This window comes from Syngnathus leptorhynchus, chromosome 8 (genome assembly GCF_054491065.1).
Source record: "Syngnathus leptorhynchus isolate UIUO chromosome 8, UIUO_Slep, whole genome shotgun sequence".
NCBI classification, from domain to species: Eukaryota; Metazoa; Chordata; class Actinopteri; order Syngnathiformes; family Syngnathidae; genus Syngnathus; species Syngnathus leptorhynchus.
The window spans coordinates 9,334,756-9,351,536 of NC_141202.1; the positions used below are offsets into that span (position 1 = coordinate 9,334,756).

At 40.3% G+C, this 16,781-nt stretch overlaps 1 protein-coding gene across 1 annotated transcript; it reads left to right on the plus strand.

The window, feature by feature from the left end:
• The first annotated feature begins 782 nt into the window (after positions 1–782).
• Positions 783–15,960, plus strand: macf1b (microtubule actin crosslinking factor 1b). Its single transcript, XM_085918880.1, has 39 exons — positions 783–1,397; positions 1,588–1,644; positions 1,753–1,923; positions 2,475–2,641; positions 2,715–2,874; positions 2,980–3,064; positions 3,305–3,549; positions 3,844–3,963; positions 4,052–4,159; positions 4,239–4,457; positions 4,954–5,157; positions 5,927–6,158; positions 6,635–6,861; positions 6,945–7,067; positions 7,143–7,244; positions 7,371–7,472; positions 7,751–7,900; positions 7,974–8,129; positions 8,375–8,572; positions 8,734–8,862; positions 8,949–9,119; positions 9,222–9,377; positions 9,466–9,672; positions 9,790–9,909; positions 9,979–10,148; positions 10,226–10,385; positions 10,727–10,921; positions 11,020–11,145; positions 11,320–11,463; positions 11,591–11,779; positions 11,859–11,973; positions 12,065–12,231; positions 12,375–12,537; positions 12,919–13,073; positions 13,162–13,236; positions 13,315–13,432; positions 13,904–14,049; positions 14,163–14,283; positions 14,377–15,960. Exons 1-39 carry the CDS (start codon positions 783–785, stop codon positions 14,403–14,405), a joined length of 6,297 nt encoding a protein of 2,098 aa, XP_085775006.1. The 3' UTR covers positions 14,406–15,960.
• The last annotated feature ends 821 nt before the right edge of the window (positions 15,961–16,781 follow it).

Here is a 16,781-nt window from a genome sequence, read left to right on the forward strand (position 1 = left end):
ATACTAGTATGAACTGTAGGCGGTCAAACAGTTAATTCCAATTTCTGTTTCATGAGCCAACCTTCGATTTGTCTGTTTGTTGATGCAACACAGTCGCGGACCCGCTTTGGTCATCAAGTTAAGGTGACCTTGAGAGTTCTGAATTGGGACAGCACCGAAGGTAGCACGCTGCGAAACTTGCAGGGACATTTCCTGTGATAGTCTGATGAGCACATCTTAGCTTCTTTAGTCCGAGATCACTGTACAAAACAATTAAGGCATTACACTGGGGGTGGGTTACAACAGAAGTGTTTCTTCCAGTCCGCTTGTGATAAAAGGACATACAAATTTGTGTCCAAAATATATGTTGATACTGTTAAGACTAGTTTGACAACAAGTTTAATAGAAGTGGGTCACTTGGACTTGGCTGAGTGAATGGAATTGGCTCATTGCCACTGGTTCGTCATGCCGACAGTGGGATCCTTGACAAGCCTGTCACATTGATTTGTAAAACCAGAATATTTTAGCTGCGAGTTAGAGCATGCGTGTATGTGGTCTAAATGAAAACAAAAGCACAGCAAACATCAGAGCCAAGTGTCACGCTAGGGATCCTTCTGGCCAAGAAAGGAGTAATACAGAGAGCTGGTTTCATTTGAGCTGTGGCATGTAGTGCTGTGAAAAAACAGTGTATTTTTGCATGATGATTCATTTGTCTTATTTTAGGTAGCTAAAGGAGAATCTACATGCATGGCCGAGGGCTCTTACCTCAATTATTGCCTCATTAGCCGCCGGGCTGAAGGATTATGGGTAACCTCATAAGCCGGCCCAGCTGCCTGGGCCAAAAGTCCAAGCATGTGCGCTCAGATGAGGACTTCCTGAAAGAGTGCTACCAACGACGAAAAGAGTGTCAGCCTCCTCACCATGGGCAGGATAAAAACAAGGACAGTGTGGCGGAGATAGTCAAGGAGGCACAAGAAACTCATCCAAAGAGAGAAGAAGGATCTCATACACCAGTTTCTGACAAACCCCTCCACAGCTCCCCTGCCTCCACAATCAGAAGTACCAGTACGTTGGATAATGCATGGCAGGGCACCCCTTCTCCTGTAAAAACATCACGAAATGGAACACTGACTAGAAGAACTGTTCCCCCAGAGTTTTCAAGATCTCCCTTGGCTTATCCTGACAAGACTGCTGCAGAGAGAAGGACTAGTTTTCACAGGGGAGACTCTAGAGAAGGAAGTCCCTGGTCGTGGAAAACGGTGGCATCACGGGAAGTGACGGAAGTGACAGAGGTGACTGAAACTATTGTGACTGAGATCGTGGAAGTGACAGAGTATCCAACAGGAGATAAGGGAGGGGACCCCATAATCACAAGAACTGTTCGAGTCCTGAATGGAGTTGCCCAGGAACTTGCTGAGGTTGATACAAAAAACTTTTAACACTATTTAATCACTCAATTCCATCCATTTCATCCCTTTGTTTTGTCATCTAGACTAACATTGTGTTTTTAAAAGCAAGGCTTGGTCTCAATCTCTGTCAGTGGCCCGACGTTCATCTATCTACAAGTGTAATAAAAAAAAAAATTATGCAATCTTGTTCACTTCACAGCTCCAAGGTGATGGACACTCAAGGTCAGATCAAGAGTCCTGTGTGGATAAATGGAAGGTATGCTTTACTGTTTCATATTAACAAAACTGACTAGATGTTGCCTTCTAAGTATTCATTCAATTAATTGATGAGGTCAATATTATGGGATGGATGATCTTCCTAAAGGAAACCAAGTCTACTTTGGCTCTGCGAAACATATCTACTGATACTGGGACGTTCCTTCAAAGCCTGGAAGCCTTGCTGACATGGGTGTGTGAAATAGAGGAGCTCACAGCTAATCAGAAGCCTCCATCTTCAGAGGTCAAAGTGGTGAAAGCACAGCTTCAAGAACAAAGGGTTTGTTTCTTATCACCTTCTTTCACACTTCATAGACACTTAAATTGCCTTGAGTAGGCAAATAAACCAAAATAGTTGAGCTACATGAAGGTATATAGCAAGGTAAGACCCATTTTGAATGATAAAGACAATGCCCCGTTGACGGGTGAGTGGGGAGAGTTTGTGTTCGCACTGACCTCTTGTATGTTTTGACATATTCTGGGAGGGATGGACCAAACATACCCACGTAGTTCTCACCTCTCCACCGTAACGTTTTAGCTATTATGAGCTCTCCCGACAAGGTGAAACCTATCTGGCATGAAACAACCTCATCTTGACACATGAGAAGGGCACACTGATGCAGTGCAGAGGTAGTAGAAAAGAACCAAACAGGCTTTCAAACATGAGTAAAATATCGTTGGGGTCGAGTGGAATCCTCAATTGACATTGCATGGTCAAAGAGAGCAAACCACCTGTGAGACCAATTATTGTTGACACTGAACATCTTTTTTTACTCTTTTGGTAACATCATAAATCATCAACTGAGCGTAATATTGTACTGTATGTTTTAGCTCCTGCTGCGCCTCCTAACAGACAGACGGAAAAGTATCCATACTATGTTGTTAGAGGGTCCTCGACTGGTGGAGGCCCACCCGGGAGAGGAGGGGGATCAGGCAAGGGTCAAGCTCGCTGCTCTCAAACAGAAGTGGGAGTCCATACAGTGGGAGGCGGATCAAAGGTCAGCTATTACAGACATTGTCTTGAACACACACACCTCACTCGAGCTTATTTATTAACTATATTCTTTGTAGGAGGGACAGTCTGGAAGGCATTCTACCAATGGCCCGACTCTTCCAGGAAGGCGTAGACAATCTGCAGCAGTGGCTGATATCTGTTGAGCAGGCCCTAGCTGAACTACGCAATGCTGAAAGAGTGTTGCTGCATCTTTCAGAAGCCACAGAGAGGGCTAAGGTTGGAAATGACCTCTTCTTCATACTGTATTTTTTTTTAAATTATTATTATTACTTTATCGATATTTATACAAGTCAAACTTGACATGCAGTCATTTCTTTTCAGGCACTTACTGATGAGATTCAAGCTAAAAGTGCAGAGCTTGCAAAAGTTCAAAAAACAGGCCATGAGCTCATGGAAGTGATTTCAGGTAATAATATAACCACCAAATCATTAGGATTTCATGATGATTGCTAAACAGAAGGTGACATTTACAGGCCCTTCCTGTATTTCCTTTACTTTATATTACTATGTTAAATGTAAAGTACTTTTGTTACAGCTGCAACTGTTGCAAAATTCACTATATAAACAAAGTTATATCGTTTCACATCGCATCGCATCGTATCGTATTGTACTATACCAATGATATATGGTGTGACTGTGATTTCAGAGGAGGAAGAACACCAGGTGCAGGAGAAATTAGATGGACTTCGTATCCGATGCTCCGTGCTAAATCTGAGTAGTCTTGATGTACTACAAAGGCTGGAGCAGGCTCTGGAAGCGTCCAATCGTTGTACATCCAGCCAGGAGGACCTCCACCTGTGGCTGGGCCGTATTGAGAGAGAGCTCTTGGGTGTAGCAGGAGCACAGACATATGGCGGAGATGCAGTGCTATGTGCAGCTGAAAGACAGAGGGTAAGATCAAGCCGTTGAAAAAAATGTTCACCTAAAATATCCAATTTACTTTGTTACCAAGCTCCCCAGACATACAGTTGTCATTCCATTGAGTTCATCAACATTTGCTAATTTATCAACCAAGATTGAATCATATTAATTGCTGGACTTCATATTTTTACATTTAACTGTAATGTTCTTCTCATTTGCAAGACACTCGAGCAAACGGAAAATACAAATCTTACTAACTTCAATCATCAGTTAATTAGGGTTCCAATGTGTTCCATTGATTCTATTTCCAATGTGTTTCAATAGCTCGAACAGGCTGTAGTGAAAGAAGTGGCTTGGTTTAAGGATGCAGCGCTAAGACTTGAAAAGATGAAAACTTTTCACCTGGATCCGGACCTCATATCAGAACAACTCAATGAGCAGAAGGTTGTGCACATTGAACACTACTTTGATTTGTATTGTAATTTAACGAGTTCAAAGCACAAACAATTTGGGTGTTTTGTTTCCTGGGTAGATTTTGGCTGTGGAGATTCTTCAGCACAGGTTCAACATTGAGAAGATGGTAAAAATAGCTGAACTCTTGCAAACATACAGCGAAGAAAGTGAAGTGTGGAATCTGCAGGTAAGCACTTGAACACAAAATACTTAGCATGCTGTGTGTTGTTGGAGTTTTAAAATTGTCCTTTTATCTTTCTATGCAGACCCCATTAGATGCCTTACAGGAACAATGCACCTCCACATCAGCGACTAATTCCCATGGAGTTTTGCAGCTTGAGCATGCTCAGTCACTTGTTGTTCAGTTCTCTGAGGGCCTTACTGAGGTTTCACCCTGGCTAGATGAAACACAAAGCCTTGTTGGGCAGCTCTCCCTCAGCACATTCAGCTTTGAAGCATTACGTGAGCAACAAGACCTTTTACAGGTAAAGAGAGCCTTCTCCATATTACATCATTGCGTCTCTTTTAGTGAACAGAAAAAAGCCTTTTTAACCTTACATTCTGAAAGTTCAGATGTGTTACATAAAAGTATTTTTCCTTGATCAAAATCCCTAATGGCGGGCACCAAATGTTCCTTCACTGTAGCACAGCATGTCCTCCTTTAAATACCATTAATTTTGAATAGACAGTGTATTGTAATCATTTTGTTCATAACATTACAAAATGTTTGATACAAGTAGAAAAATCTGTATTATTTTGCTTGCAGTTCTTCATTCTTGTTGTGGAAAACCATTTTAGATGTAAAATCAGTTATTGCGAATTGTCACAGGTTTTATAAATCACATCAGTAGATTAGCTTTTGTTTCCATGAGCAACCAAGTTTGTGCCCATTTTTGCACACACAAATCTTCAGCAAATCAGGATGTAAGACTTTAAACTCAGTGATGTTAAACAATTTAATTATTTTCCTCCATTTTTAAGGGTCTCAGAGAGTCAATAGCTGAACATCGGCCTTTGATCACACGCTTATGCTCCTTGGCCAAACGCCTGTTCGAGCTAAACCCAATTCAGGGAGAGGGATTTTGTCGCAAAGCCACGGAGGCTGAGGAGAGGCACAGAACCATCAGAGAACGAGTCAGAGAGACCGCCATTGTACTTGAAGACTCCCTACCCAGATTCACTCAAGTAAGGTTCCACCAATTGTAAATTAGGATCATGCAAGTACACTTATTTGATACAAAATTGCTCACAGGAACAGGAGTTCATTAAACGTGCAAATTAATTCAACAACAGCACTACAAATAATATGTGCATATTTGAGTAATTACGCTGTATTAAATATGAAATGTATTTTGCAATGAAACTAACAGTACTAGTATGTTCTTGGCTGGCCTGGTATTGGTTAGCACGTCTACCTCACAGTTCAGAGGGTGCAGGTTTGATTCCACCTCCGGCCCTCCCCGTGTATAGTTTACATGTTCTTCCCGTGCCCGCGTGGGTTTTCTCTGGGCACTCTGGTTTCCTCCCACATACCAAAAACATGCTTTGTAGGCCAATTGAGCACTCCAAATTTCTCCTAGTGTGAGTGCGAGTGTGGATCGTTGTTCATCTCTGTGTGCCCTGCGATTGGCTGGCAACCGGTTCAGGGTATCCCCCGCTTACTGCCCGATGACTGCTGGGATAAGCTCCAGCACGCCTGCAACCCCTGTGAGCGGTACAAATAATGGATGAACTAGTATATAAATTGGAACACCACACTTAGGTTTACCAAATATTTATGGTATCTCTTTAATGTGGATGGATTGCTATTTAATATCTAGTTTTCCACAAAAATTTAGTGTTACGAATCAAATATTTAGTTATGCATGTAATTTGTCTAGAAAATCTGAGCAAAAATTCAAGTGTTAAATTGTATGATATTACAATAATAATGCAACCATTTTAATTACTGCAGCTGAATGAGAGGATGGTTCTTCTCAGAGAAAGTCTTGATCGCCTGCGCAGTCACATCCAGAGTCCAACACCTCTTCAGTGTCTGACCCAGAGGATTCAGGAGCAGCTGCATGACAACAAGGACTTGCTGTCTGAACTCTCCAAATTGGAGCTCAGCCTCACAAGTGTCAAGACACAGGCACAAGACTTGCTGACTAACACAAGGGCAGCAGGGATTACATCCCTCGACACAGGTGATAATCATTGCTTGAATGTTACCTCTTTACATTCGGAGATGTTGCCTTAATCCATGTCACAGTCATCTACTCACAGTGGCGGAGCTAGACTTTTATCCTTTGGGGTCAAGGGGTAGCCAAGGCTATCTCAGTGGGCCGTCAAGCAAAAATGTTAAATACAAACGTCCCAAATTCTTCAGAAAATCTGCATAACATTCATTATGCATTCATTATGTGTTCTCTATGGATACTGAGGCAAAATGTGAAAACAAATCCTGAAAAAAAAATGTTAATACCTAAAGGTCAATTATCTGACCTGGTGTGAAGGGGAGCAGGGGAGGGGGCATTCATGCACATTTAGGTGTGTGTGGGGGGGGGGGCAGTGTCTCCGCGGCTTCCCCTCTAGCTCCGCCAGTGTCTACTCATATTAATGTTCCGCACTTGCTGTGTCAATGCTTCTCACCACAAACTTTGTGACATTTTTACAATGCTAGCAATCCAGGAGCAAGTCTCGACTCTTTCCCAGTTGTTGGATGAGACGCATAATCAGGTTCAAGAAAGGGAAAGCTGGTTGCTCAAACTACTGAATCTATCCATGAAGTTTTGGAGTGATGTTGCTGAGGTCACCACAGCTCTCAGTAATGCTCAGCAAACAGTTTTGGATCTTAGTGCAAGCCAAACGGACTGTGAAACAATCCGCCAGTGCTTAGACACCATGCAGGTTGGCTAGTGAAATCTTAAGCCTTACAGTGTTGCAAAACACAAATTTTGACATAATTATTCTTTAAATCTGACATCCAACAGACACTTAGGGAAGACATTGACACTTTGCAAGGAGATTTAGATACCCTTGGTGTTCTTGGAATGGATCTGATGTCAGCATGCGGGGACACAGACAAACCGGATGTCACAAAAAGTCTGGATGAAGTAAGGAATATGATTAAATTTATCATTTGTGATCATATGAGATGTAATGAGAACAACGTGTTTGACCTTTTTAAGCTTTATTGCCTGTGGAACAATTTGAACAAATTGTGGAACGAATGCCACGAGAAGCTGGAGGAGTCCTTGCAAATGTCCTTAAATTACCAAGACACTATGCAGGTATGTATATGATTATGGATCTGTTGTGTTTAATAAAGGAGCAGGTACTAAATATTAGTATATGTTTATTCATGCATCTTGTTCAGTGTGAAAATTAGTCAGTCAGCCTAACATTTTACATTTTAGGGACTTTTTGAGTGGTTGAAATCTGCAGAATTGAGGTCAACTGAAGAGTTCATGGTTGGAACTGACCTCGAATCAGTCAAAGAGCAGCTGCGTGAACTCAAGGTGAGAATTTACTATGATATAACCACTGTGGCTCCGCTCCCATGAGTTCCTCCATATTTCCTGTTGACGAAAATTTTTGGATCTTGCTATTATAGCATTCATATCAATGAAATCCTGCATACCCGTGGATTAGATTAGTCTTTTCTCAGTGTAATTATAATAGCCATCAATTGTTTGCAGATTTTCACTATTTGTGGGCCAGCCCGATCTTCATAGTGCGAGTAGTGGGCTCCACTACATATCACTAGTTGATTAATTCTGTTATTTGTGTTTCTCAGGAATTTAAGCGAGAACTGTACCAGAAGAAGATTGAAATAGAAAGCCAAAACCATCGCTTTGTATTTCGATTGTCACCAGGCTCAGTTTCACCCCTGTGTGACTTTCGACTGCGTTGGGACAATCTGGAGTCAGAAACTGTCAACAGACAGGTGAGGCAGTGGCTAGTGAGCTACTTTTTTTGTTTGCAGATATACTTTTTTTATATACTTTTTTTGTTTACAGCATCAACTGGAGTGTGCTCTACTGGGTTTGGGACAGTTCCAAAACACACTGGACGAATTACAGACATGGCTTGCCCATACTGCTGAACAATTGCGCGGCAAAAAAACTATTAGCATCGACCTGCAGGCTTGTGAAATAGAACTGGCCAAACATAAGGTTGGTGATGAGATAATAATGTTCAATAGTGAAAATGCCTGCAAAAGAAAGACGTTGTGGCAAGCATCTCTCAAATTACAAACAATAAAACCTCAAATGATACAGAAACGTGACTACGTAAATGTACTGTCTCCTGGAAAAGTTATGTTTGCACATATTTGTCCACATAAATGTCACAAAAATTTCCAGACATAATCCAAGAACATGCCCATGACATTAACTATGGAATGTCTCTTTTCTTACAGGTGTTGCGTAATGATGTCATGTCTCACGTTCGCACAATGAAATCTCTGAACCAGGCAGGCAAGGAGTTGCTAGAAGTTGGGTCCGGAGACTGTGCACATAGTCTTCAGTCTCGGCTGGACCAACTCAGTGAAAGCTGGGAGTTTGTTTGTTGTGAAACTGAACGTTATCAGCTGGAGTTAGAGAACAGACTCAGTCAGGTAATGATTTTCCATTGTAAGTGTATAATTACGGGGTACCGTATGTAAACCAGCTCAATATCCCATTACCATGATTTTTACCAGATCTCCTTTTTGGGTTACCAATGACATGTTTGTGCACCTTTACTCATGTAAAATACATTTTATGTCATCTTTTGCAGGTGCAAGATATTACAATGGACATTCAAGACCTCCTGCAGTGGTTGGACAACACAGACATCAGGTTGCCATCTTCCAAATCCATGTGGGGAATGCCAGAAACAACCACTGAGAGGCTTAATGCTCATTTGGTGAGACACACAAACTCTTACAACTCTTTTACAAACTTTGTAACTCAAAGTGAACCTACTTGCTTTGTTCTGCACACCTGTTACAGGAATTATGCAATGAGACAGAGTCAAAGCTTCACACCTATACAGATGTGAAAAATGCCATTCAAAGAATGCTGGAAAGCAGCAATGTTGTGGCGGGATCAAGTACAGAACACAGCCTGTCCATCTTAGAACAAAAGTGGTCTTCCGTGTACAACAAAGTTCAAGAGCGAAAGGTCTCTCAACTCTTCCGTTCTGCTTCATCCATTAATGTCTTAATCTTAACGATTAAGACATGATACAGTTGTGTATTGTTTTTTTTTTCCCCCTTTTTTTAGGCAAAGCTTATGAAAGGCTTGAAACTGGCCAAGGAATTCCACAGTGACATCCAGAACCTTCTCACCAAGATGTCCAAGTGTAAAGAGTCTGTTGGGCTCCTCACACCTCCCAGCTTTGTTCTGGACACAGTTTATAACCAACTACAAGATCACAGAGTAGGATGTGTTTTATAGGTCATTGTTGAATTTCAGCATGACTTGGTGTAATACCTGTTGATTGTTTAATCTTTACATATCTGTAAAGACGCTGATGGATGAGGTGAATGGTTATGGGGAGAAGAAGACCACGGTGGAGAGTGCTGGCAGTAGACTTGCTGCGCTTAGCAGGAAAGAGGACTGTGATGTCATTCATAACCTCATCATGACTGTCCAGGATCGCTACAAAAAACTACAGCAGTGTATTTCAGAGAGAGGCATTGCGCTAGAGGAGGTCAAAAAGAATGCCAAACAGGTAGAGGGTTTTTTTTTTTTACATTTACAATCACCAACCATTATATGCATTAACCTTGAGTGTGAAACATGGGGTCACATTTTCAACTGACTGATGGTTACCTCCACTCAATTTCAGTTTAATGAATCTTGGCGCCTCCTGGTGGACTGGATGTTTGAGGTAGAAGAAACCTTAGACAACCATAAAGAGATTGCACAATCACATGAGGAGATTAAACAACAACTAACTGAGCAGAAGGTGCGGTTCACATTTAACAACAGTTTTGTCATGTGAACATGTTCACCGATTCCGGACATTTTTTTTTAGGAGTTCCAGAAAATACTCAGATCCAAGAGGCCAATGTATGAAGCGACGCTAAAGAGCGGCCGCAAACTTCATGAACGAGCTCAAAGCAGCTATGACCAACAGCACCTGGAAAACCTCCTGGCTGAGTTGAAAGACACCTGGGACACCATCAATGGAAAGTCAATGGAGAGGTATCAAGATATGTTGTTGTTGGTAGGAGAATATTCATTCCCAAGTTTAAAACTTGCTTATGGTTTTCTACTTGCAGACAACACAAACTAGAGGAAGCGTTGCTGTTCTCAGGAAGGTTCACTGATGCTCTTCAAGCTCTGAATGGCTGGCTTTATAGAGCTGAGCCCCACTTAGCTGAGGATGTTCCTGTTAGTGGAGACAAGGACATGGTCAACAATTTAATAGACAAACATAAGGTAAGGCAAGAAAACTAAATTTTGACATTACGAGTTCCATGTTCTGCGAAACACATTGTATTTTTAACTACAGTATATCACATTCCCTAGAATCACCTTCTTTCTTGTTTTGCCCTGATGATCATAATCTTTCATTTTTGTTCTGACTCTGAAATTTTGAGAACTGATTTGGAAATAACGTCATTTTCTTCCCAACTCCGCTGAGTGCTTCCTAAGCCTCTTGCAACTATTGGCCAACACACTTTCATTCACATAATGATGCTCTCTCAGAATGTATTTTATTTCATATGCATTTTATTAGTGTCACAATTTCGCACATTCTCATCATTGTTCTTGTGTAGGCATTTCAAAAGGAGCTGGGGAAGCGGGCAGGGTGCATCAAGACCCTGAAACGCTCTGTAAAGGACCTGACCAAGAGCAGTACGGCTGATTCCCACTGGCTGCAGGAGCAAATGGATGAACTGGAGGGCCGCTGGGAGGTAGTGTGCAGGCTGTCAGTCGCCAAACAGGACAGACTTGAGGCTGCACTTCAGCAGGTAGTTCAAGCTTAGTATTAGTAACTTTGTGCTATGTAATACTTAATAAATGTTGATATTATTGCTAACTTTCATATCTTGATCATTGTTCTCTTGAGGCTGAGAAATTTGATAGCCTTGTCCACTCGTTCATGGAGCGTCTCAGTGAGGTGGAGAGGCTTTTTAAATACGGGGTCATACCAGAAGAAGAAGAAGGTTTGCTTGCCTTCCACAAACACAATGAGGTAAACACTGTTTACGCAGGTCAGAATCAAAAAATAAGTCTTATTAGGATTTAGTGAGCGACTCAATGAAGTCTGGTAATGGGAACTTTGTGCCCATGATTGTATTCTTAAATCATTAAAAAATTTAATACGTGCAGGAAAAATTGACTAAAGCTTTTGCGTACTTTTCCACAGGAAACAATGGTTACCTTAAAAACTCAATCAGCAGAGTTGGAAAATATCCAGTGTCTGGGTCAAAAGATCCTCTCCTCTTGTCATCCAGACTCAGTTGTAACCCTCAAGTCTTGGATGGGTGTCACCAAGACCCGCTACGAGGAGGTGAGCGATCTGGTGCCAGCATAATGACAAATGACACATTCATTCTTCAGTCAATGGTTTGCCAGTTACACTTAGTACAGGTAGAGTATTTCTCATCAGAAAATCCTTTTGTGGTTTTCTGAGATAGGTTCTGACATGGGCCCAGCAACAAAGCTTAAGGATCCAGACAACTTTAGCTTTACTGGAAGAAGAGAGAGCGGAAGTCCAGAGGCTGTTGGAATGGATCTCCTCAGCACAAGAAGCTCTCAGTATCAGAGATGAAGAGCCTGTGCCTGAAAACACAGAGCAGAACCAAGAACTTATTGAGCAGCACTGTGTAAGTTTTTTTACCATCATGTAAAAAAGAAGGGTGCCTAACACTTTACAACATGTCTAAATGTGATTTCCTCCTGCAGGTATTCATGGAGGAGCTCAATAAGAAGCTACCAGAAGTTGAACATGCAACAAAGTCCTGCAAACGCAAGAATGTTTCAAAACATCAGGTTTCACCCATCAAACGAACAATCACAAGTAAGGACACCACTGTTAATGTGCTACCCATAAAGTAATATCAACAAATTGTGTTTAGAATTTATTAGACTTCCACACTTTGTCTACCCAGAGAGGCGGAGCACTCTAAAGTTGCAGCCTCCAGCACCACTCCCCCTGGAGCACCTTGACCCCCAGACCCCACTGCTCAGTCAGCTGGTCAGTCAGTGGCAGAAACTTTGGCTCCTGGCAGTAGCAAGACAAAAACATCTTGAACAACACCAGCAAAAACTCAAAGAGGTTATTGTGTTTGTTGAGAATGAAACAAGTACACTGTTGGAAGAGTCCAATGTGTATGAACCCATTGTGATTATTTTTTTATTGATTTTGATGTGTCATTAGAAATTAAGCCTTGTATTTTTGCTTTTTTTTTTAAAATACAGATTGAGGAATTTGCCAACTTTGACTTTAATATTTGGCGAAAACGTTACATTCAGTGGATAAGCCATTTGAAGTCTCGCATCCTAGATGTATTCCGCAACATTGATCGGGATCAGGATGGACGCATCAGCCAGAAAGAGTTCATCGACTATGTCCTGGCTTCCAGTAAGACCTGCTGGCGTGTCTCTTTTGTTGTTTTGTGTACTAGTAAATGTGAAATTCATAAATTACCAATTATGAATGAGAAATGACCAGTGAATGTGATGCTGTTTACAGAACAAAAAGCCAGACAAATTTGCAACTGTGTCTGATTACTACTATTTCATAAAGTAATGAAAAACATTTTCAGAAGGCACTCTGAAGCCATTGCACCAAAGGACATGTAAAAATTTGCTTTTACAAATTAAATGCAATCATTTTTTGACTCATGTGCTCCATTTTCACCAACATCATGTCCATAAAGCTTTTCTGTACTGTGAGTATTTAATTGTATTATTATTACTTCCCTGTATCAACTGACCTCCCTCCCCACCCCATTCACTGCAGAATTCCCCACCAACTCACTGGAGATGAATGCAGTTGCAAACATTTTTGACATGAACAGTGATGGTTTCATTGATTATTATGAGTTTGTGAGTGCACTGCACCCCAGCAGAGATCCTTACAGGAAAACTCTGGACGCAGATCAAATCAATGAAGAGGTACATTGCTTACGAGTGAAGAAATTACTTGCCATGACTCACGGATTACTCAAATGGTTCACATACTTTTGCATATTTGTTTTTGCAGGTGAGCCGTCAGGTATCACAATGTAATTGTCCCAAGAGGTTTCAAGTAGAGCAGATCAGTGCCAACAGATACAGGGTGAGTTATGTTTCTTTTTGCCTTACAAAAAACATGTTTGACGGTGAATTGTCATTGCAAGTTTTCAATTGTGTGCAGTTTGGAGATTCCCAACAGTTGCGGATGGTGCGAATGTTGCGGAGCACACTGATGGTCAGAGTGGGAGGAGGCTGGACTGCTTTGGATGAGTTCCTGGTGAAGAATGATCCCTGTAGAGGTAAGGTTACTGCAAACTGGATTCGCCTCAATAGCATTTTTACTTCAAGGTCACAGTTTGATGACAGAATGCGTCAATAAACATAGCAAATGCATTCATAAAGATAAAGAAATAAGAATCAATAGGCAAGTCATTAATTTAAATAATAGTAGGGTGTTATCAAGGTTGTTTTAAGTTCCAAGCGTCAATCACAAAAGATGGTTGTAGTTCACAACAGATTGCCACTAAATGTTGTGGAAAATGAATGTAAACGTGCATGAGAGCTATAATGCACCATCAATATATTGAATTAATGGTTAGTTTTGTCAGACCTATTTCATTATTTTTATTTTTATTAAATTTTGAGGACTGTAATTAAAAAACAATGCTGTGACTGTTTTTAGTTGGATCTGTCTACTTTGTTAATCATTACATGTGTCTATTATTATTTCTGTGACAAAAACTGTTCTGAAAACTGCACTTTTGCCACAGTAAAAGGTCGGACCAACCTGAAGATCAAGCAAAAGTACTTATCTCCCACAGCGAGCACATCGAAAGGTTTGACTGTCAGCAGGTCCAACTCAAGCCTCAGTCTCTATAGCAGCGCCTCCGCCCCCACCAGCCCCATGACACGCAAGGCAAGCTATTACTTACTCACACCTTTGCCACCTTTGATTTGTGCATTACCACTTCATGTTAAATATTTTTGTACTTCACAAATGACACCTGAATAGCAAGTCTTGCTTTTCAGGCTTTACTCCGCCGAAGTTTTTCAGGTGACCGTTGCATACGTCCACGAAGTTCCATTGCTGCTTTAGGGTCTGAACTCCTGTTTGTCTCTACAGAAGGCCACAACTCTCTATCACCATCAGGTCAGGCAATAACCTGTTATCTCAAGTGACTGCATATGCAGTCTGTTCTTCATACAATATATCACTTTGTTTTCATTCTTTCTCATCCTCCAGAAGAAGCTGAGGGGCTGCTCCCTACATGATTGCCTCTGCCTTCAAGCTCCACGTGTGCACTAAACCCAAACAGCCTTATGGCCCTGAATGACAGACATACTGATAAGTAGAAACGTTGTGGTCGAACACAAAATGCAGACCCTGAAGACAAACAACAGAAGGTCAAGATAGAGAAAGATCTGCAGCTTTGGAGTGTCTGTTGAAACTCTCCAAGTGTGAAAAATCAAAAATGTTCACGCTCCAGTTGCAATTTACACATAAAAATATAAATGGACACTGGAAGGTTTTGTAAATGTTTTGCATGGAAACTTAATGCATGGTTGCCTTATGATTATTTTTTCCCCCTAGCAATGTTTACTGATTTTTATATAATCAGAATCAGTAAGTATCAACTGCTATGTAGTAATTGTCTGTTTAACCTAATAGTGAACAATGCTCAGTTATGAACATTTACTGCCATGAAAAAAAAAGTATGTTCACTTGTGTTGTCCACTGAGAATCCAAAAACACAAATACCAAAACCACTATTAATTTGCGAGGAAACAGTATGTTGGTCCTCAATTGTACAATGTAATTTTTTTTTTTTTTTTTTTTTTTTTTTGCTGCTGCAAAGATGATATTTTTGGCAGGGCCACAACCCTGTATCATTTACAGTTTCTGAGGCCATGCATTTAAGTGATCTTGCATTGTTTTTAATGCTTTTAGGATTGTGTCATCATTGAAAATTGTGCATCCAACAAATGCAATGACATTTTGAAAAGTCGACTGTTTTGTCAGGATTGTTTTTAAGGGGGATTTTATGGAACATTGCTGTGAAAGTGTAGATCTGATATTTGCTTTTTATTGCAGTAAAGGTTTTTGTTTTTCTTTCATTTTCTTCACATATAAAGCACTTTCTTACTACATTACAGGTTGATTTATTAGCAAAAAATGTAGTAGTTATGAGATACATGTTAAAATCTGTTTTTGTAAATGGCCATCAAGTCTGTTTTCCAAAAATACAATTCAGAATTGACAATATTTTGCTTGTCTTACCAGCAACTTGTACCAAAAGTGCATCTTGTTTCTTGTTTTTCCTTTCTGTACTGTGGAATGTTTCTTACAGTCAGCTCACATGTAAACAACAATTGTGCACTGCTTTATTGCTCATTTTAGTATGTGATAAATGAGAGATATCAAGCAACTTTACCTGCGGGTGACATAAATTTAAATTTTCTTTTGAGGTATTGTCTATCCATGACAATTAAACAACCTGGTCAGTGTGAGCGCAATACTTTTTTGCTATCTTTGTAAATACTCAGCATAAATGCACCATTTTATGTTCTTGTTTTTCAGATCTGGTATTGCAGACAGAAGGTGAACTACAGTAAGGTTGAGTCTATGCAGTTGAATTGATTCATAAAATATTTTTAAGCATAGAATACGCCTTTGGCCTCAATTTGTTTGTATTGGGTTATAGTGTGGAGAAAAAAGATTTCAACTCAATTACTATGCACCTTTAACTTAATCTTTACATGTTCCTGTATTCAGCACTCTTTACGGTGTCCAATTTTGGCGACCTCTCAATTTAGGTCACTAATATTTTTCTGTTTAAGTGCACCAATAAATGAATAATTTGTTACAAAATTCAAATATTGGTTGTGATTAATGCCTTAATATGATTCTATTTAACAAAAACATTCTAAGTCACTGGTTTTGCTGTATTTTCTATCCAAAAAAAGAGTTATTTGTTTGTTTTTCATGCCATCAGTTGCCATCATGTCAAAGGAATAGTAGTATTACTTGCAGTAGCAGTGCTAGTGGTATGGGAAAATGTAGGCCATACATGCATGTAAGACCTTTGTTGTGCATATTATATAATGATCAAGTCTCAGTGGGAGAAATTTTATCTGTGGATCCTCATCTCAGTTTGCTATCCCGCAGTCAATCTTTCTACAAACAGTCATACTGGTTCAAACACATAGGCCAGCAGTTTTCAAAAGAAAGCAGCGTATTGTTCTTTGAAAGTACTGACCATGACCCAAGATCAGAACAACCCCCTGCTGCTAGGTTTTGTCAGAGCAAGTTGGCTAGCCTGTGACCTCTTTGGCTCATGTATAATAAATATACAGGATGTTAAATTGGAAAAGTATATTCGATCCACCCATAAAAATGCCTCAAGAGAAAGTTAACAATGTTATTTACAACACTCACATATACTACTTGCAGGACAAATCCACAATAAATATTTTTTTATTCAAGCAGACAAATTCTAGCTGGAATAGAATTGATGCCATTCTCAAGGACTGGCATTTTTCCTTCAATACGTTCCACTCCTAATATTTTGGAATTAAATCCACTCTCCAATCCATGCCTCCACACTGAACTAACGTCATTACCTTGAATGGGATCACAAACAGAACTCT